The 21,996-nt window shown below is 38.2% G+C and overlaps 1 protein-coding gene across 2 annotated transcripts in view; it reads right to left on the bottom strand.

Annotated features, from left to right (window-relative positions):
• Positions 1-2,541: 2,541 nt before the first annotated feature.
• The window catches only part of IGF1 (insulin like growth factor 1), a 73,632-nt gene continuing 54,177 nt past the window's right edge, over positions 2,542-21,996 (bottom strand). Inside the window, exon 5 of one of the 2 annotated variants that reach the window (XM_079775557.1) lies at positions 2,542-8,962. In XM_079775557.1, coding sequence (XP_079631683.1) covers positions 8,937-8,962 — 26 coding nt within the window. In that variant the 3' untranslated portion in view covers positions 2,542-8,936. The remainder of the gene's footprint in view (positions 8,963-21,996) is intronic. The other variant, XM_079775558.1, reaches the window with a different exon arrangement.

Raw genomic sequence — 21,996 nt, 5'->3', positions numbered from 1 at the left:
CTGACACAGGTGGAGAGTGGCATCCATGATGTTTTTTTTAAGACAGTGGACAACACTTGGTAAAGTTCCAAATGAAATAAAGCACCATCCTCCCCTTGATTTAACATGGGCATTCCATTTCCGGAAAATCCAGCTTACATTAAAATCATGCAAAAATACTTTGAGTTAATAAATAAATTGGAAATATATTTTAGGCTTAGATGATTATAAGTAGATTTGTCATCTACATGAAATGTCTAGAATCCCAAGAATGCCCTCCTCAATCCCTGTGAGTGACAACCCCAAATGTCCCCGCACCTTTCCAAAATGCTACTTAGGACTAGCACTGTACCCATTGGGAACCCTGGAGTGGGATGCCTGAGGCCTTATTGAAGGGCAGGGATGTAGGAATGTGGGTGTCATGAACCTCACTCCGTGAGTCCACAGTTTTGTCTCTGGGAGCTCTGATTCAGCCACGTTCTTTGAGACCACACTGCCTTTGATAAGCTGTCAAGAAAACCATGGGTGGGTAGTTGTCAGAGCTTTTGGCAAGATTCTTTATGATTAGCTTCTAGTTTTCTGTGGAAATGGTTTATTTCTGGGCTGTATGTTGGCCTAAGGCATATCCTTTCTCACTGCGGTATCTGAGGTTGGTTTATCATTGGATGTCATATACTGTACACGGCGTGAGGGACTGTGACTGACATTGCAATGTGAACAGGGTGACGGATGGGCAGTGGGTAAGATTGAAAACCCAGGTAGAAGCATGGATATTGAGCAGAAATGCTTACTTATCTTAATGCTGTCATATTCAAAAATAGCTTATCACTCAAAGGTGCAATTGGTTATAAATCTGCCTGTAGTGTGTGAAACCAAATTGAACAAGAATGTATTAATTGGTATACATAACAGTTCTTATGTCTGTATTGGAGCATGAGTGGGTGATGACAGAGTAAAAATACATGTTGTAAGGTCCTCAGACCTGGATTCCAGCCTGCCTCGCCTGTTTGTGACCTTCAGTAAGTTATGTCTTCAAGCCTCCATTTCCTTGTCTGTAAAATTATAGTGCCTGACTCATAGAACTTCTATAAGGACTAAAGAGATAATGTAGGTAAACCACATGGCATAGTGACTGACCCACAGTAAGTGCTTGGCAACAATTAACCATCATTATTATTGAGGTATAGTGGCAGTTATAACTCATAACAGGTCTTAGTGGAAGGAGATTATTTTAAAAAGAGGCCGTGTTTTCACCTAGATGACATTGAAGGAAGAAAGAATTCCTCTTAGGGACAGAATTGCTCTTTTGTTTAGGAAAAAACACCTTTCCACCATATTCAGTAATAAAAGATGAGCAGGGCCCTGCCCCCACCCCTACCCCAGGCAAAGCTGTGCTGGGGATAGGTTGCTCTGCATAAGAAGGTGATACAATCTTGTAAGTTCTTTCTGATAGAGAGGATGAAGGGCTGTATGGGAAGGAATTCCTGGGAAGAGGAAGAGGTCTTACTAAGATGACAGGAGGCAAATGAGCAGCCAGAAATTCCTTAATGGAATTTTTTAAAAAATTATTTTTGTGAACGTTACTGAAAATTTGTGGGGACTAAAGGAGGAATTGTATTACATGGTATATAGAACCTTGTAGAAGTTTCTGAAATTTCTCTTAGTAGCAATGCAGTTGGAAGCTCGTGGCCACGGGACGCAAGATGCTGAGCACAGAGAGGATGAGGAGGTGAGGAGGCACTGAGAATGTCAGTCCAAGGGAGAGCCCTGGAAACTTTGATGGAATGAAGTTGGGAAGTGACGGTGAGCAACACAAAGGAAAATAAGAAAGGAAACTTCAATATTATTAATTCCCTAAAATCAAGCTTAAAGCTCCTGAGTCTTTATTTTATATTTAGCTAACTTTCCAAACACCTCACAGAGGGTTTAAGAAAAGGAAAAGGAACCCAGTAGGTGTGGCTCAGTGGTTGAGAATGGTGGGCTCAACCCCAGTGGGGGGCTTGCAGGAGGCAGCTGATAGATGATTCTCTCTCATTATTGATGTTTCTATCTCCCTCTTCCTTCCTCTCTGAAATCAATAAAAATATTTTTTAAAAAGGAAATGAGATGTGTTTGAACAATAGAGAAATGGCAAATCTTTCCACATTGTCTTCCACAAATGCTGCCATGAGTTTGATATTCACAGTACCTATTCAGTAAAGAATTAGATTTATTAAAACAAAAACTCAATGCTGAGAGATCACATTCCTATAAAATCTCTTGATATGGGAGCGTATTAAATGCTACTTGTATATTACATGTACTGTATATGATAGGAAATCTTTTCCCAAATGCTTTATGTCATTGATTTTAACTCACTGTTGGGTTATGTGAATAAGATCAGTTACTTAAACCTGCTTTATTATCCATGAGGATATTTTACAATGCATGCATCTCACATAGTTTGTACAAGTTTTTGGAAACATATTTGTTTTTAAATATAATCTGTAAATTCTATGAGATTTTGTGGTATATGATGAGTTTGATTTTCCTGGGTAAGTTTTCATGTTTATTTGTTGCAATGAACTTGATTAATAAAAATGCTAGGTAACAATAGAATTCTTCAGGAATGACACGTTACACCAACATTGTCCAAAAAAGAACAAATTAATCAAATAGGATCAATTTTAATGTGATTACTAAAGAAAGATATATCACTTTATTATGACGCTCTAGCCATACATTTTCAAAATATGCTTATTAAACAGTAAATGTAAGATAATGATTTAGTTAGTTACATTTTTAGAAGTCATTAGGATTGATATTCCTCTGCCATAAATGAATAATAATTTCAAATACAATCAGAGTTCACTTAATAAAAAATATGCTTGTGCACAAAGACAGATGAAATGAATAACCAAGTCATTGAACCCCATTTTCTGCTTTCAAAGTAGCCGGAAAAATTAATTCAGTGTCTGTAAGTTTATTTATCACACTTGGCCTGTAACTGTGATAAAAACATATGAAGCAAAACACATGATGTAATCCCATTTCTCAGAGTTTATTAAACCTCTTAGCAAAAAGAGATCCGACATAGTATTTGGGGCCCTTATGTAAACTGAATCTGAGCTGCATGATGTTTGAAAGTTTTTGAAAGTTTTGAATAGACATGTTAATGATACACAGACACAGATGAGAGATGTGAGGAGATGCTTGAGGTTTCAGAGTCCCTCCTGCAGTGTGTATAGCAGCAGGTACAAGATAAATATCCAAAAGAAACCAGAATAAGGGATTATTGGACGTGGCTTGGCCATCAGTGAGTGAGGGTGAGTGAGTAGGGCCAGAAGGGGGCTTGGAAGGGATTTTAGAGTTCTTTTTTCAGTTTTCCTGCTTTTACATCATTGTATTTTGGGCAAAAGAAAATGAGTAATATTTATTTTTCAGATACTGTTGGCCTGGGAAATTAAAAAAAGAGGGCAGATTCTAAGGATTGTGAAAGGTCATTTTGAAGGTGATTCTGTGGGTAAAGTAGGAGGAACTCTGTGTCCTCCATGTTAACTCATATTTCAACTGGGAAGTGATATTTGGGCTTTTGTGTTCTCATTTTTTAAATTTAAAAAATGTTCTTTTTTCTCCCCCTCAAAAGACCTTATAAATGACAGATGAAGAATGGGGAAAAAGAGGGACCATGTTGAAAGTCAAGGTGTAATCAGAAATTAAGAGGCAAGATGTAAAACTTATGTTTTTAAAGAGGTCCCTTTAATTCTAGGCCCTCTCTATATTTTTGAGACAGATACTAAACGAATAAGGACTGGGAGGAATAAAGACAGTTTCCAAAATTCCCTGGGCCTCTGTCTTATCTAGGAAGAGGTTTCTTAAAGCAAAGCATTGTTCCAGATAGGACTTAGTTCTTTAAATTGATATCTTTATCTTGTACCATACGCACTCAAAGCTTCAGACAGTCTTCTCATCTCCTTTTTTTTTTAAATAGAAATCATACAAAAAAAAGATATCTATGCATCAGTTTCTAATACCTAACAGGAAAGTCTTTTAGAATATTAAAATATTGATAAGCAAATATGTATTATAGGATTAAACACTAGCATTGAAAACAAACAAACCAACAACAAAGAACCAACAAAATGTTCTTCTTGTTTTTGCCTCCTCAGTTTCTGGACTTTCTGATGATTGCGGGAGAGGGGCATAAAGAATCACAATTCTTCTATTTAAAACATTTAAAATTTTAAAATAAATGATGCCACAATGATGCATAAGTCAGATTTATCTTTTAAAAACATTGCTGGGAAAACCCAGGTGATTTGAGTGGGAATGCTCTTTCCAATGAAGAGAGCTAACAGGATCTGTCTCAAATATTAGTACAATCTTTTAAGGTTAAAAATAGCAAAAACATTTTAGATAGTCTGATTAGAGTTTTGACAAGTCAAATGTACATTTCTATCTAGCCTATAGTTTTAAAGTCTATGTGGGTTTAACTTATCATCCCTTATTCCAATATAAAAGAAGAAAGAACCAAGTCATTTTGAACATTAAGATATTCATAAAGACTATATAAAGTTAAAAAAAAGTCTTCACAGATTGTTAGCCATCTCTTTCAATGATTTCTCATAAATTCTCCTCTTTCGTTATCAATAGATAACCCCCCAGATCATAAAGAAATACTTTCCAACACTTCCCAATGAGATTAGTGATTGCTTTCCATGGGAGCTATTGCTCTCTGAGATGTTTTAGATGAAGGGAGAATATTTTCTATAAACCAGCCAATGCTAAAAATTTACTCAAGGGAAATGGGGCAGACGCTATTTTTAGAAGGTGAATTTATGCATTTTTTTTCTCTTTGTATTTTTCTCAACTTGCTGAATATCTGTTTTAGAGCAGAGAGCACCCCCCCCCAAAAAAAAAATCAATAAGTAACTTAACCATCTTTTTAGTTCTGCCATTTTCCTATAAAGTTTTTTTTTTTTTTTGCCCCATTTATATTCCATGCTCTTATCCAGGTGTTCAGATTGGGTAACATAGTGCTAGTTTTGCTGAGAGCCAACAAAATAATGGAACCTTGTGATTCTAAAAATTTTCCATCTTCTGCCCCACACCACCACACTCACAATTTGGTGAACAGTCTGCTACTTGTGAGCGATAAGAAGTTGAAAAGTGGTGGTGACTCGACCTAGTGCTGCCTTATGAAGCCGCCTAGCTATAGAATTGTCGTTTTTACACTTTAAAAAAATATGTCCATGCTTTCTTTTTCTCTTTTTTTTCCTTTTTTTTTTTTTTAGTCAAGTACTTTCTTAAAGAAACAATAGCACCATGTTGGCATAGCTGGCCAAACAATAAATGGGAAAGCAAAATTGTGCTACATCCTCCAATTTAATCCCACTAGTGCATGAGCTAGTAATGGAAATGCTGGAGCCACAGTGCATGAGATGGTTCCATCTACACAAACATTGACAGTCCCAGGAGGGGAAGGATTCTCAAGGCGGCCAGGCTTTTTTTTTTTTTTCCCAGGAAGTTATTATTTTTTTTTTAAGTATTCCATTGGACTCTCGGGAGAGAGGTGTTGGGAGGGGGTTCTTTTTAGGTCTAGAAGAGTGGATTCTGATGGAAAGATTCATTAGCTTTTTTCAGGGGAGCCTCCTCATCTTAAAATGTTCAAATAGTGCTGTTATACTATGTGGGGAAGCTGGAGTGGAAATGTGACTTAGGTATTCTGTATTGTCATTTAAATCGGAAATAAGCTATATACGTTGAAAGCTAATTCCTACCAGTATGTATGGCTCTTTCATAAACATCTGAAATTTCCTCATTTTAAAATTTAAAGCAAAGCTCATGAAGTTTTGAGTTGTGAAATGTTAGGTGCTCCCTCTCTGTCAATCCTGGGACATTCTGCTGTAGTGTATGGGGACCAACTGATGTTTGCAGTTTACATCAAATTGTCTTCTAGTTTTAATTCATTTGCAAATAAGATACTGGGTTAGTATAACAATTAGTTACTTTTTAATTTGTTGATTTATGATGTAGTTGGAGAGGACCATGTGTTGGAAAAAGTTAAGAAAGATGATGTCTTTTTGTCTATTTAAGCTTTCCTCACTGGGGCATCTGGGCTGTGAATAGAATTGCTAAGTGAATCAAGTAAGTCATAGACACTCTTAGAATTACCCTATCCAGCTAGGTCGGCAGAAGAATACATATAAAATGTTTCTGGGAGTCAGTGATTTTAAAAGGTGCATTCTAGGAACAAGAAATAAAATTAGAAGTGCCATTTTGGGAAGAGGAGTCCAGCACGTCACTCCACAGAACCCATCTGTGTGGAAACAGATGAAGGACAAAAATGACTTGTAGTTCCTTTGACATCTGTCCATAGTGATTAGAATACCACTCAGTACACCAGAGATGCTCCACTCAAATAGCACTGAGCACTGAGGATTAAAATGCTTGTTGGCTGAGCAGGGGCATCCACTAAATAGGCCTTCTTTCTGCATATTTTCTGAGATCCAGGAAGTCTTCTTTAATTAATTAATTTTTTTTATTTCTGGCCTCTGAATCTTGAGGTGAACCAGTGGGATGAAAACTACACATGTAATTTTTGTTTTCCATATATACTTTCCAAGAATAAAAAGGATACAATGTGCATGAAATAATAAACCTGGTTGCTTCTCACCAGAAAGGTCTAAGGCTGATAAAAGATCCAAATGGTGGATGATTCATTGTTCTAATAAGAAAATTTTGGTATGTAGACTGGAAACATTTTTTAGGTCACCATGGGCCTGTCCTCAACATTGGATTTTCTTGATACCAATTTTTAGTTGAATGGATAACACACATTCATAGGGGCCATTCTTCTAAGCAGACATGAGGGAAAATTTCTAGTTCTGAAGAAAACTTTTGCCTATAAATTAGCAACTCTAGTCAAATGTATTTTTACAACAGCAACAACAAAATAATAATACATATGTCCAATGATAAAAGCAAAATTGATTAAAGAAAGTAACCATGACTTTTTATAAGATATTATTTCAATAGTTGAAATCTTGGGCCATTTTTTTTAGATTGCCTAAAGATGGAATAACTGTTCAAAATGAATGGAGTATCATAATATTAAAAGAAGTATTACTAGATTTCTAGAAACTGCCTGGAACAGTCAGCGAGTGCTAACAAATCGAGTAATCACCCTTTTGCTGGTAGAAATCTTTTTGTTTTTCTCTTTATTTTCTTTTTATTTCTCTCTTTTCACTTTGTATTTATGGACACAGGTGCAGAATTTAAAATCAAGTTGTTAATCAAATGTTTCTAACTTATTTTGAAAAGTGTTTTAAAAGAGATCAAGCTGCTTGCTAGCTTTTAACAACTAGCTGGTTGGACACTTAATTGGATAGCCTCTTTGACAAAAATTGGCATGTCAGGAGCATTTGGCTAATCAGTTTTCTAGCTATGCCCTGAATGAGCTGTTTATAGAATTCCTTGCATCCCAGTAACTCAAGGGCACTGACCTTGCACCCTCGTAGCAATTTAGGATAAAAATCTGGAGCTTTATCTTTTTAATCCTCATACCACCCCTGTGAGGTAGGTAGATGGCATATTGCCCCATTTTGCAGATGAGGAAACTGAGGCACAGAGAGGTGAAGTGACTTGCCCAAGGTCACAAAGTGGTGAGTCCGTGGCCGAGTTGGCAGATGTTTGTTTAATCAGTGAGAAGAAACCAGGATTATTAAATTCCTAGCCTTCTGCTTTTTCCACTCCTCTCTGGACTTGCCAAACAAATTTGCATCAGTGGACTTTGTGTCTTCAATTTCTCTTGGAAGGCATAATCGGGGGTACTGGATTTCTAGGACCCTTCCCCTCTGTGTCTTCTTTGGCTCCAGGGATCCGTTTTTTGTTTGTTTGTTTTGCTTTCACCTTTTACCATTTTGGCCAGACTCTTTCATATCACAAACTACAAAATAGCACCATTTTACTAAAAAAAAAGAGAGTTTTACATACTGTTTGATATATCCTGTAATGTTGATATATGAAATTTACATAGTGCTCTATATGGAAAAAATCAAAGAGAAGTTACTAATTAGGTCGCACACTAACTCATCATTTGAAGGAACTGTTGAGAGTTTGAGACTTTCTAGACTTAACACATACACCTAAGAACGTTTGGCCTCAAAGTTGCAACTGTTTGCATTTTCTTTTTAGCAAGATGTGGAAAAATAAAGCTTTGTGTCTACAGCAAATGCATCCAACTTATATTTGGTACCAATGCCACAGATAGAATCTTGTGGGTTAAATATTGGTGTGCTACTTGACTGCTTGCTGCTGCTAGGGAGGAGGCCAAATTTGGCAAATGTAACGGTGATGAAGGAGGGTGGGCAGAGATAGACAAGCAAGGTAATTAAACACGATATAAAAAAAAACAAAACCAAAAACAGCCTGTGTTGCATAGAAAGAAGTGCAAATAAAAAAAATAATAATAAACCACTTAGACAAGACTGCTGAATGAATGGCTCCAGCAGCCAAGATTCAGAGACAAATTTAGTGCAACTGGATCTAGACAACACCCATGCATTTGTGGCTCTTGAGAGGCAGGGACTAAGATATATGTAGATAGATAGATAGGTAGGTAGATAGATAGATAGATAGATAGATAGATAGATAGATAGATAGATAGATAATGTTTTTTCTCTGTAGAACATTAGTAATAAAGGATCAACAGCAATCTACCAACTTCAGGACCTTTTTTTTGCAAGGTGCAAAGCTTTTAACAATCACTCCTAAAGACAATGTTTGACATGTTTACTTGTGTATTTCATTGGGGGAATGCCCATCTTTTGAAATGTTATCAAACTTATATTTTGGTGGGTCTTCTGGTGTTTAACCGGTAATTCATGCAGAGCAAAGGATCCTGCCGATGGCATCTCATTCTTCACTCCTCAGGAAGGTCTTCCTACATTCTGTAGTTCTTATTTCCCGCATTCCCTCTACTTGCGTTCTTCAAATGTACTTCCTAAAAGCAAAGGAGGAAAAAGCGACATTAACTTGCTGAAGTTTTATATATCCTACCCATCTACTTCTAACACTGGGTCTCAATCTTTTATAGCTTAAGACTCACCAGTCTAAGAGAGAGCTTGGGCTAGATTTTTCTGAGAAAGACATATTTAAGCAAATAGGCTTTAGTTTTTAGTGTAGCTAAACCTCATTCAAGCTACTTCTATGTGCCCCTTTTGGCATGTAGACCACATATTGCTTTATAACCACACAAAATTGTGTTTCTATCCATCTGCTGCTATCACACATTCATGATTGAAAGGAGGTCCTGAAAGTTCTGTCTCCTGGCCTGTAGCATCTTTTTTTCAGTGAGAAAAAAAACATCATATTTGGGGGTTATTTTGTATTGTTTTATTGCATTTTTGTTCTGTTTTAATTTCTGTGAAAAGGTATTTCCTTTTCATTTTTTTCTCTTTGAAGAAAGAGATTTAGAAAGAGAAGAGTGGGGAAATTTGTAATTGTTTTAGACTCTGTAAAATCACAGACATACTGAACCTGGCTCAAATCCTAGCTCTTCCATTTTCTAGCCCTGTGAGCTTCTTGGAGTGAAAATTTCTTGTGTCTCAATTTTACCCATAAACTGGCATAATAGTTTTTACCTTCTAGGATTAAGGATTAAAGAATTAGTACATAAAAGTACTTATACTAGGTCTGTCACATGGCAAGCACTATATAAGTATTATTATTATTTTATCTTACTCTTATTATCATTATTTCATCTTTAATGGGATGTAGCCATTCCTAGACTAAAATTCCAGGGTTCCTGGCTTTGGTGCTACCATTCACTCATCAACAAGCAATGCTTTCCTCTATGTTTTGCTTAGAGCAGAAGCCCTCTGGTAGCAGGGACTTGTCAGTTCACTGTTACAGCCCCATGTTTAGAACAGTACCCAGGATTTTGCAGGTGCTCACTACATAGCTGAAGGATGAATTAAATGAATGAATAAATAAGTATAATGGGCTCTCTGATAATGTGCAGAATCAGATTATTATACTTTTCCTATAGTTATTATTTTATCCTTGAATATATTTAAATAGTGAAGTTTAGTTCCACAAATAAGATGTGAAATGAAATCTAGGAGGAAGTGGCCTTTGCATGTATAAACATAAGATGCTTCTTATCTTGGTTTCATCTCTAGCGAGGAAGCCCTTATAGGAGAATGTAATGGATAATTATTGGTATAGAATAGGGTTTAAAGATCTATAGAGGCCCCCCCCCCTTTTTTTAAGAACATGTTTCCATCAGGACCAAAAACAAGAGTTCTTTCTTTCCATGGTGGCTGGAATCTCCAAATTTGTCCTTCTGGCTAAGGTAATGACTGCTCACCCAATCATTGTCAGGAGCTTAGAGATCACTGTAAGGGACATTTGTGTTCACCCAGACCTGATACCTGGAGAGGATGAGACACTGGGACAGAATCAACTACCAATCCCTGAGCTAAGGCCCTTAGGGATTTGGTAATTGTTCTTAAACATGCTTTTCAGCTCTACCTGACATTGGAGTTAGCACCAAATCTTTCATAAAAGCCAGTTAGCACTTTGTAAGTTGATGGTCAATATCCCATAGGGACTGAATAGAAGGAGGATGGCATCATTGTGTAAAAAATGTTTGTTAAAATATCTAGCTCAGGGGCCACTGGAAAAAAAAAAAGCTTGTGGAACAAAATTGGGCATTTGTATAGGGCAGTGTGAAATGCCATCTGTTTAAAATCCTGGCACTTTTTCCCAAATATCATTGACCTTTTATCCAGTCCACTTAACATGTATTTCTTGCTGAATAAAAGCATCTACTGTTGAACTACCAGTAAATTTGTATTTATGATCTTACATCTCATTTTGCCTTCTTGAAGGGGTTCTTCTGAAAAGTGGCAGAAAGACATATGGGGCCACAGTATAGGATCACTGTCATCCTAAACTCCTCGTTGCATTTTTGTTCAATTCTCAGCTGATTAGCTATGTGGCTATCTAAACTCCAAATAGCTATTATTAAGACTACTACTTCTCTATCAAACTACTGACCAAATTAACTGAGAGGTCTAAAAATATGCTGATTTGAGATTACCTTTTTTTCTACCAACTTAGACAAAAATATTTTACGACTGTGGGAAACACCCAAACTAGGAGAATACTCAAGAATGAAATAATAACAAATTAAAAGAAAGTCACATGCGATGTTTAATCTTTAATCTTCCTCTTGAGCCAAATTAAATCCCAGATTTGCAGAAGGAGAAATTCAGGTATCTTCTATGTGTCACAAATTCGTGAGGGCTGTAGCAAAAAGAACTGAGGTTAGATTGGCCAACCACATAGATGTTGTCCTTTTCCCGACAGGGAGATTCTTTTCCTTTTGTCTCAGAGCTGAGGTGTAAAGTCTGTACAGAGGGATCCTTCCTATTTCTTCTGGGTCTGTGTTGGCATCACAGCAAAGCCATAGGCAGAAACTCACTTGAGAGAAGCCTACCCTGCTCCAAGGAGCATGGTTCCCATGCACACACATGTTCGGTGTAGGCCATTCAAAACCAGCTGGGATGTCGTCTGGTTTGCATTTGGCTCTCTTCCCAGGCTCTCACATGGGACTTCTTTGTTGTAGACAATGACAGGGACAAAACAAAAGCACTCAGGGACTTGGTCTCAGTTGCATCTGTTGCTTTGTTCATTGTCTTAATTTAATTACGCTGGCCACCCTTGACAATGGGCAGCAAGTGGAGGCCTGTCCGAGGCAGCCTTTGAAACTGGCACCCACCTTCAGTGCACTTCTTGAAGGGTTATGAAACTGTCCCACATTCAGCCAAGCAAAAACTTTTCACTTTAACAGCTTGTCCAAGACAAACAAACCAGCCGAAGCTGTTTCTAGTATGCAACTAGACAGATTTTTGAAAGGAAAACAGTAGTAAGTAAATACTGTTTCCTATTGACACTAGGGAAGGTAAGCTTATTTTTTAAAAAAAATGTTGGTTCTCTAGCTCACAAGGGTTGGTTGAGGAAATTTATTTATCTGAAGAAAAGGTTGACCTGCTCATTGGGGAATCTGTTTGAGAAGGGCTTAATTTGTGGTATACATTATTACACTTTGTGGATCATACACAGATATTTATGAACCTGGAAAATGCTTTGAAGGGCTCATTCATATTCTCCCATTATTTCTCTGCTCCAATCCTAGCTTCTAGCACTTCAAAGGAAAGCTATGCATAAAAATTTTTATTAAGAAGGTCACTGGGAGCTAGTAACAATGGCAATAATAATAATCTTCATTAACATTTACAGTTTATACAATAATCTCACAATACTTCCTGAGACCATTTCATTTACAATAGTCTCATATAGAATTTGAGGCTCACAAAGATTTAGTAAATTGCTTGAGGTTACATAGAAACAAACGGATAGACCCAGGACTAATAATAAAACAGTTTATTCGTTTAACAAAAGAATAACAATTCTATCACTTGAATCCATATAATGTTCTGGACACTGTATTACATATGTTAATTGAATATGTTTTATTTATTTCTGCTAGTTCTTTTGGAAGTGGGTACGAGTGTCTTGCCCGTTTCACCTTTAAGGAGTACGAAGCTTCTAAAAGTGATTTCTTGCAGTAAAGATGTGCCTGTTGCTGGCATTTGTACCAGTTCCTTCTGATTCTGGAGCTCACCAGTTAGCTGCTCTGCCATACTGCCTCCCCAGAGGTCAAATACTATCTGATGCCTCAAGGCCCAAATCTCTCTCAGATAACTGTCATTGATCAAGTAATGAGCTACCCAGGATCCCAGATGGTGTAGATGCTGGTTTAGGGGGTGGGTGCCCTTCCAACTACAAGTGTGAGCCGAGTCCCATTTGTATGGTTGTTGATAGAGGATAGTAGCACAGTATTCTGTGAGCAAAAGCTAACCCCATGGGCATTATAAACCCTTTTTTTCCTCCCTGCCTATCTTTACGAGACTTTTGCCTGAGAGAGAGAATCTAAATGAAGGATAATTAATAGGCTCTTTTAAAGTTCAGGGAGGAAGCAGTGATATTTTCAATAGACCGTGTTTCCACCTCTACCCTTTCCAAACAAATTGAGCATTGTGTGACGTAAAGTCCAAGAAAAGCCTCGCACCCTGTAAAAGTGCTGGGGAAATTCTGTCCAGCATGGACTATTTGTCTGTTACATAGCATAAGGTCCTAGCTCAGCATTGACCTTCTCCTAAGAAGGGAAAAAATAGGAAAAACAATAACAAAATCAGGAGTGGATGATTGAAAAGATGACCCAGGCATCAGCTCTTCACCTGTTAAGAAGGATGAGCTTGAGCTAGTTTGCTAGCTTGACCTGGAGACACGTGAAATTGTGGAGGGCAAGTTAGATGTCTCACTATCAAGTGTGATATCTCTTTACTTCGGGAAATCACAAGTTCAAATTCAGGAGTTAGGTCAGCCTTTCCTCCCTGGGAGCCAAGCAAAACGAGTGTCATGTGATTTACTCAGCACTTTGGAATGTGACTTTTACAACCAGAGGTCAACGTGCACATTTTGAGAGACTCAGGTTCCTGATGTAGTGGCTGCCTCTTTAACAAAAATTGAGAAGTACGAAGACTGGATGCAGTGTTGGTCAGCCTAGCCTCTTGTTTTTTTCCTGGAAACCACTGCTTCGTATCTCCTATGTGGTTATGGTAACAATGGCCATTTTTTTCTAATATGATCCTCTTCTCCAGTCATAGTGGATTGGCCTCCAGGGCAAGCCCCTTTCTCAACCCCCATGACTGAGTATGGTAGCTATATCACGGCAGATCCATTCCTTTATTGGCCAGCTTTGGCTCAAGGATTTTCCTTAGACTATACAGCCATCTAGGATGCTTCCACCTAACCTACTCCCTCTCTCTCCTTCACTTGGGATCAGACTTGCATTACCTTCTTCTGATGGCTTGCTTAGGTTTCCCCGAGTCTCTCCTATGTCCTTTCACACAAACATTTCCCCTACTAACACCCTTGCTCATTGAAGCCAGTCTCATCTCTGTTTCTTAGAGGACATAGGCTTATACACGTGGCTTGGATCCCAGGTTCCACACAGGGGTTGTGTGACCATTGATTGACAATCACTGTTTTCTCTTTCTCAGTTTTCTCTTCTGTAAAATGAAAGTGCAGAGTAGGAGTAACCACCTCCTAATGTTGTTATGATGGCATGTGATATACCTCACACATTTACCTGGCATAGAGAGATATCTGTAGTTGTATGCAAGAGAGCCTATCATTTGAAGGCCCTTGGTTTAGATCCATTCTGTGAACTTGTTAGGAACGTCAGTCTGCTCTGGCTTCTGTGCTGTTAAGAGTCCACTCTGGGTCCACCTCTGTTAGGTCATTGATTTACTGCAGAGTAAATTATGTTTGTGTTTACTACTTCCCCACTAAAAAGTAAGCGCCTCAAGGGCTGTTGCATGAGTCCTTCACCTCTGCATCTACCCCTGCATGGCGCTTTGAGCAAAGTGACAAACCAGGAAATGCTTGTTAAATTGACTTAACAACTGGTGGAAGAGACTTCATTCAAGTCAACAGCAAGGCTGCCTACTTCCTGCTGTGCTCTGTACAAGGATAAAGAGCACACAGTCCCCTCCTGTGCTAAGGGAAATACCAACAAAGAGATGCAGGAGAGAGAGCGCAGTGCATGGTGAACACACTGGACTCCATCTTGACTTTGGATTCTGGTCTGGCCACTTGTTAGAGCAAGACCTTGGCAAGACATTTAACCTTACTCAGCCCAAGTTTTCTAATCTGTACAATGGGGATAATTATAGTATTTACCCTACAGGCATTAATGGTGAAACTTAAATAGGGTGGTTTTCTATAGCCCTTAGCACAGGGCATATGCCTAATAAATACCAGCTATTGTTATGGGTATTGCCTTCTTTTTTCTCTTTTTTGGTAATTTCAGTTGTTAAAGTACATCCCTTGCTAGGGTGCTGCCCTTTCTCTGGCTGGAGAAACAGTAGCTACCTACTGGTTGTGTAGCACCCCCTTGAGTGCTGGGATATCAGGTGCATAGCTATTTTTTTCTAGGAACTGGTACATCCCTAGGAATCTCCAGAAAGTAGGGAACTCATATTTGTCCCATAATTATTCCACAATATCCCAACCTAACCACTGTCTTACTCTTCAAAGGATACTGGCTAACTCTATTTCAAATATTCCTGCCTATAATGTAAGAAATCACTAACAAAATGGTTTAAAAGCCTGGAAAAAATGAAAAGAAATGCAACGGGCATTTTCCCTCACTGGCCAGAGGTATTTCTGTTGCCTTTAATAGTCTTGAAGGATGTTGTAAAATACGTTGGGGTCCAGGGCTGCTAGACTGTTGATTTTTATGGGCAGCTTGTTTAGTTAGCTGTTTGTGTTTGTGTTACATTTTTAAATTTTTAAAAAAGTTAAAGCACACTATCTTTCCCAGAGGGAGTTGACTTTGGAATTGCGGAAAGGTTCAAATGTTGTCTTATTTTTAAAAAAGAAGCACCACATTCTAACAACTTTACTGATACGTGCTAAAGATTCAGCACATTTTTACCTAAAAACAATTTGATTACTTTTTTTCTAATAAGCCTCCAAAATGCCATTATTTCATCTGACGAACAATTTATACTAGAATATTTAAATTAGCGTATACTGCAACTTCTCTTCTATTACAACGTGCTGGGGAGAGGGGAAGCCCAGAGTTTGTTACCTTTGCTGTCATTTCAATGCAATCAATAGCGATGAGCTCACAGGATTAGCAGGAAAGGGTGTTGCCCTCTTCCACTCATGCTGGGTGTGTGTGTGCCAAATCTGAGCAGCACATTCATAACTGTGTTTTACAGACTGACATCTGTCAGAGGAGAGGGTGGTTGTGGAGCTGGGTGGAAAAGGTGAAGGGATTAAGCCCAAAACAAATGAAACTCATAGACACAGACAACAGCATGGTGATTACCAGAGGGCAAAGGGAGTCGGGGGTGGTAGAATAGGGTTTAGAAGGGATAAATAGCGATGAAAAGAGATTTGACTTGAGGTGGTGAACATACAATACAATATACAGACGATGTATTATAGACTTGAACACGTGAAACCTATCTAATTTTTTAACCAATATCACCCCAAGAAATTCAAGAAAAAACAACAACACAAAAAGAATAGTGTGTTCTAAATTTTCCTCCTCACTGAATTGAGAGAAATTTTGGAAGTTTGGAAGGTTCCCCTGAACTCTGAGGATGAACAAAATAGCACTCTGACAAGTGGAAGTGATTTGCATCTATTTGAGGTTGATGGGAGCCTTCAGCATATAAAAGTAAACACGCCTGCTGCCAGCCAGTGCTTTTCCAAGACAGAAAATGGCGCAAGAACAATCCATGTGTATGCAGAGTTTTAAAAAATCAGAATTGTTGCATTGTGCCAAAAGGCACTTCAAAAGCTACTTTCACCCTAGCGTTCTTTCGAAGAAGAAACAAACATCTACCTGAGAGACAAACCAGAGCATCCAATAGTGATAAAATAATAATAATATACTATATAACATATATATATAGCATATATATAACATATAATATAACATAATTAATTAATTGATTAATTAATTAATTTTACACAGAATTTTGTAAAAACTTTTGGCATATGAATCCCAGCCTGGAAGCCTGGGCCTCTTGGCCAGTTTGGGTTTGATGTAAAATCTCTTAGCCTCTCATTGGGAACCTTGGGGCTATTTTACCCAAGAGAATAGTTGCCATCGTGCTCAGCTTTTCATAGATTTTGCTCATAACATCTCACCTTCCTATGGAAATTCTGGCACTGCCAATTAGAGGAGTCAAGGAGGATAGTATAAACCAGTGGTCGGCAAACTGTGGCTCACGAGCCACATGCGGCTCTTTGGCCCCTTGAGTGTGGCTCTTCCACAAAATACCACGTGCTGGCGCGCATGTACAGTGCAATTGAAACTTCGTGGCCCATGCGCAGAAGTCGGTTTTTGGCTCTCAAAAGAAGTTTCAATCATTGTACTGTTGATATTTGGCTCTGTTGACTAATGAGTTTGCCGACCACTGGTATAAACCATTGCCACCTTTTCTCCATAGTGACAATGACCTGTGCCTACTCAAGTAAATGTATGTTCCTTTATCTGATCCAGTGGGAACAAAAGTGTTTGCCAGAATGGATAGAGGAAGTCAGAGGTTAATGGTCACAGAAGGGGAAAGTGGTGGCAAAGGCATTTCATAGTTTTTGCCAATAATCTCATTCTCTAGTAAAAGCAAAGGCAGGGGATGCTGGAAAGAAGACTGGCTGGATTCATGGACTTTCAATTGTGCTGGGTCAAGAATTAGACCTGAAAGTTTCTAAGATGCACATTGGTCCCATGTGAGAGTTACTGGATTCTGATGTATAGGGCCACTACAGATCGAATTGGAAATGGTTGAAGTCCCTGGATCCTTAGAAGATACAATAAAAAGAAAACCAGCTTCTTTCTGTCCCTTCAGTAATGTTCCCTTTATTTCATGAATAATATGTAATTTAAGATGAGAACCTTTGAGAAGACAAAGGAATTATGCATTTCCTGAATGATGATTAGATTCACAGGGCAATTTATCTTTACTGAAAGAAAAGCCAGGAAGCTGTTTTTACCTATAATTTTAAAATGTGATTCACCCCAAATCCCCAGTGGATACAACAAACAAAACTAGAAAAAGTAAAGAAGAGAAAATTCCCTGGTGCACCCCCCCCCCCAACTGTTTTGCTTTGGTTAATTACAGATTGTATATTACCACCAGGGGCATTTAAAGTTGAATGCACCTTTAGCATTCTTATTTTTATCAAACCTCCACTTTCTCAAGTGTTAGTTTCCAGACCAATGGATCTTAAAACTATAACCACATTAGTTAATAAAATAAAAATGGAATTTTCCAAGATGTTTTCTAGCTCTTATTACTTATCTAGCAATGGCCCATCAGAGCTGTAGTTGAGTTCCTTGCATGGTGAGAACTTGCCTAGCTGCTCTCCAGAAGTACCGGGCATAGACACAAAGACCCATCATCCCATGCCTCTCATTATTTCCCCGCTGTTCTCAATTTCTGTTTCTCTCTTGTTGAATTCAAATCTAAGTCTTTATTTATTAATCATCTCTTTTGGTTACTGGTTACTGAATAAAAATGAGGTAACACTGAAAGTAATAAAGGAGTCCCACTAAAAATGAATCCCAAATCTGTGGGCAGCAGGGAAAGGCGATCAGATTTTAGTTGGGCCCTTGAGAGTGGAGAAGCTGACTTTGACCTTGCAGGTCTGGAAGTTCCGTGGCCACTGAAAAACTTTTGCTAACCTCACCTCCTCCTTCTTTAAAAATGGACTTATCTTGCTCAGGTCAATAAATATTGTCACTGATTTTCAAAGGAATCAGTAGCTGGTGAGCATACAAGCTGAGGAATTCTGTAGTGAATATTCAAAACCTCATAAAAAACATCCTGCTTCATCTAAAAAAATTTCTACCAAAGCCTTCCACTTGAACTTCAGACTATTAATTTTGCTCTTAGATTAGAAGTCAACTCCCATAGACACAGACAACAGTATGGGGATTACCAGAGGGAAAAGGGGGTGAGGGAGATAGAAGAGGGTAAAAGGGAAATAAATGGTGATGGAAGAAAATTGACTTGGGTGGTGAACACACAATACAACATACAGATGAGGTATGATAGAATTATACCCCTGAAACCCATATAATCTTATTAACCAATGTCACCCCAATAAATTAAATGAAAATTTAAAAAGAAGTTAGCTCCCTGTTATCTATTAAATATTGCAAAAAGTCCTATTCCCTTCTTATAGGCAAGTAAAGAGAATAAATCTCATCTACCCCATGTATGCTAATGAACTTGAGAAATTGCAAAATGTATTACTTAGGAAAACACTGTTTCCTGTTGGTGGTTGGTGGGAGGGAGGTGGTCAGGGGATTGGGGGAGAGAAGGAAAAAGGCTCTCTGGAACTCATTTCTCTTCCTCCCTCCCTACCCTTACATCTTAACAGCACTCACATTAGAAGCTGTATGAGGTTTTGTTTGTTTTCAAGAGATATTTGAAAGAAGATCAAATACTTGTGAAAGGCACTGAATCGGCAACCCTAGAAACTGAAATGTCCCGGAAGCGGTGTGAGCTCGGAAATATCCCACATTTCTATTTATTTTGGCAATTTGACTTAAAACTAGTAAGAGTTGGAGTTCATGCTACAATTAAATTTTCCTCAGACACCATGAAATGAAAACACATATTGCATTTGATTTTAACTGGTTGAGAAAAATGGTGGTTTCTGAAAGTTCATTCTATGACCTAAAAATAAAAGTTAAGCGATTCTCACATGGGACGGCCGGGATTCTTTTTAAGATATAATTATTTGTAGAACTGGGTTCTTTGGTTGGAAGGGGTCTTAGGTCATTCAGTTCTCTTTTCCCACCATGTGCTTGAAACCAACTCCCACATCACTGAAGAGTGTTGGCAGCTTAAGCTTGAAGTTTGGGGGATATGAGACCTACTTCCACCTGAGGAGATCTATTTCTTTTTCAGATGGCTCTATTTTTTAGAATGAAGTAAAATAATATTAACAAAAACTTTAATAGTGCTTACTACATACCAGGCACCAACTTGTTCACTATCATATATATATTTGTACACACACACATACACACACACACACACACACACACACACACACACACAATCACACACAATCACACAATCTCAAATCCTCACAACTGTAGATTCAATTGGATAAATTCAATCAAGTAGATTCTAACTGACAGATAAGAAAACTGAAGCACAAATAAGTTACATCATTTGCCCAAGGTCATACTACTAGTAAGCTAATCAGCATTTGAAGTTAGGCAGTCTGATTCCACATTCTCTACTCGTAACCCACTACATTTTACTGCTTCTACAAGCTTTGTAATTCTTCATGCCTAGTACAGAGGTTTGCCCATTGTAGGTGCTCAATAAAAAATTTTTTTCAACAATTTTCTTTCAGGATCCTGATTCTTTACATATTCCCATAAGTTTTACACATAATCATCAATTTTCTCTAAGAGAAACAGTTGAAATAGTAGAATTTTAAATGATGGCTATTACTCTGCCTACTGCAAGAAAACATTGAGGGGTCTAATGTTCAAGTTACATAACATTTGCTATAAAGTACATTTGATTTCAAAGGTGGCAGATGCCACTTTTGGCAATAGGTCCTTGAATGATTTCAGTTGAGGCTAGAGAAGGAAATTGTAAACATGCAACACTTATGTGAGCACAACTCCTTTGCTCTTTCTTTCTTTATTCTGAACTTGCCTCACTATCCTGCGCAAGGACGAGAGGAATCATGTCATCTCAGCAGTGCTATGTATTTTTATAGCTGCCTTTCCACCTCTATTCATCTACCTAGATCACCCATTTCATCCGTCCATCCATCCAATCCATCCATTCATACAACATTATATACCATGTATCGCTAGGTGCTTAGTATTGATACTAGGAAGGGGGAGATGGCAAGACAATAGCAGATTCTTCCTATTTACTTAGTTCATATTATTCTGAAGTCACATCTAGCTATTCAAGATAATTGCTTTAGAGTTGATAAAAACCCATTCCAAAAAGAAGTAGGTTTTAATCCATAATCTTGGAGTTAAACATTCTTTAACTAGAAAGTTCTATTGCTTTTTTTTTATGTCCTTGTCTTCTTTTTGAATGAAGTTCATCATTGGGTGTAGTTATACTTTATCCAAAGTCTTGATTTATAGTTGACATTTATGCACTCATCAATGAAAGAAGGAAACGATAATTCTCTAAGGAACCGTTTCATAGGACATTAACTGTTAATTCTTCTGCTCAACTGTGGTCCCTTGAAGAGCCATCTGTGTTTGCTGGCTACTTTCAGATGATAGTCATAGTAAGCTGTGTCTGAGGCTGGTCCTAGAGCATGATGTCTTAGCAGGAGTACTCGGCATCTCCTGGATAAGGTGGCTGGCCACATGAGCTCACGCACTTGGCTGGCTTTCATCTGCTCTGATAACCCAGGATCCACTTTGCAACCACAACAGCAGTGGATTGGCTTCCATGGGTGGCTTCGCTATGCTTCTGATTGGACCTTTTTCTCCTAGATTGAGCCTTGGGCATATCCATATATTATATAGCCTGGATTTTCAGTGAACCATGGAGAAAGAATGGCCCTGAAGTAGAAGGCCTGGAAGGGAAATGAAGGACCAGGCAGAAAGGAGGTTTCTTTATACCATGACATCTTCCAAGTAAACTACTTGATGAAATCTTTGCTTCTTGGTTCTTGGTTTAGTCATCTTCTTTTCCCAAGGGTCATCATTTGCTTGGCTGTACACTTACCCTCTCTCAACTCTTATAATCAATCATTTGGATGATCTTGAGACTTTTTGCTTTATTATCTGTGAAGATCCTAGCCTACTGTTTAAATCAAGGAAGGTGAAGGAGAAGATCTCTAAGACCTACATTCTATGATTCTACTGAGCTTTTCTTTACCCTCAGGGAAATCTAGTAACCCTGCTCTCATTTACTTCCTTCCTTCTGGTGGGAAAATATTAAATTAGTGGGAGACTTCATGTGGCCACTTTTGCCCCATCTTTTTTTTTTTTTTTTGGAATTCTTATTAATCCATGTTGATTATGTGCTATTCTCTGCTGGCCAGAAGGAGGGCATCTGAGAACCCAAGCACATCTTTACCCATTTCTGGATCTCAGTATCCTTATCTTTAAAATGGAGTGATTGAACCAAATAATTTCAGAGGCCTTTTGCAGCTCATAACATGGTCCTAGAATTTCCATGGAGCTGAAACACCTAAGATTTCAGATCTAAAAATCTAGGGGTATATGTGTGTGTTTGGGAGAGAAAGTAAGAGAGAGAAACAGAGGAACAGAGAGTATTCTAGGAGGTGGAATCAGAAGGCAGTAGTCACATATCAGAAGTCTCCTGTTATGGGCTGGATTGTGTCACTTAACCCAAAATTTACATGTTGAAATCC

The sequence above is a fragment of the Cnephaeus nilssonii genome (assembly GCF_951640355.1).
Source record: "Cnephaeus nilssonii genome assembly, chromosome: 6".
Taxonomy (NCBI): domain Eukaryota; kingdom Metazoa; phylum Chordata; class Mammalia; order Chiroptera; family Vespertilionidae; genus Cnephaeus; species Cnephaeus nilssonii.
This window is presented reverse-complemented; position numbering and strand designations above follow the sequence as displayed.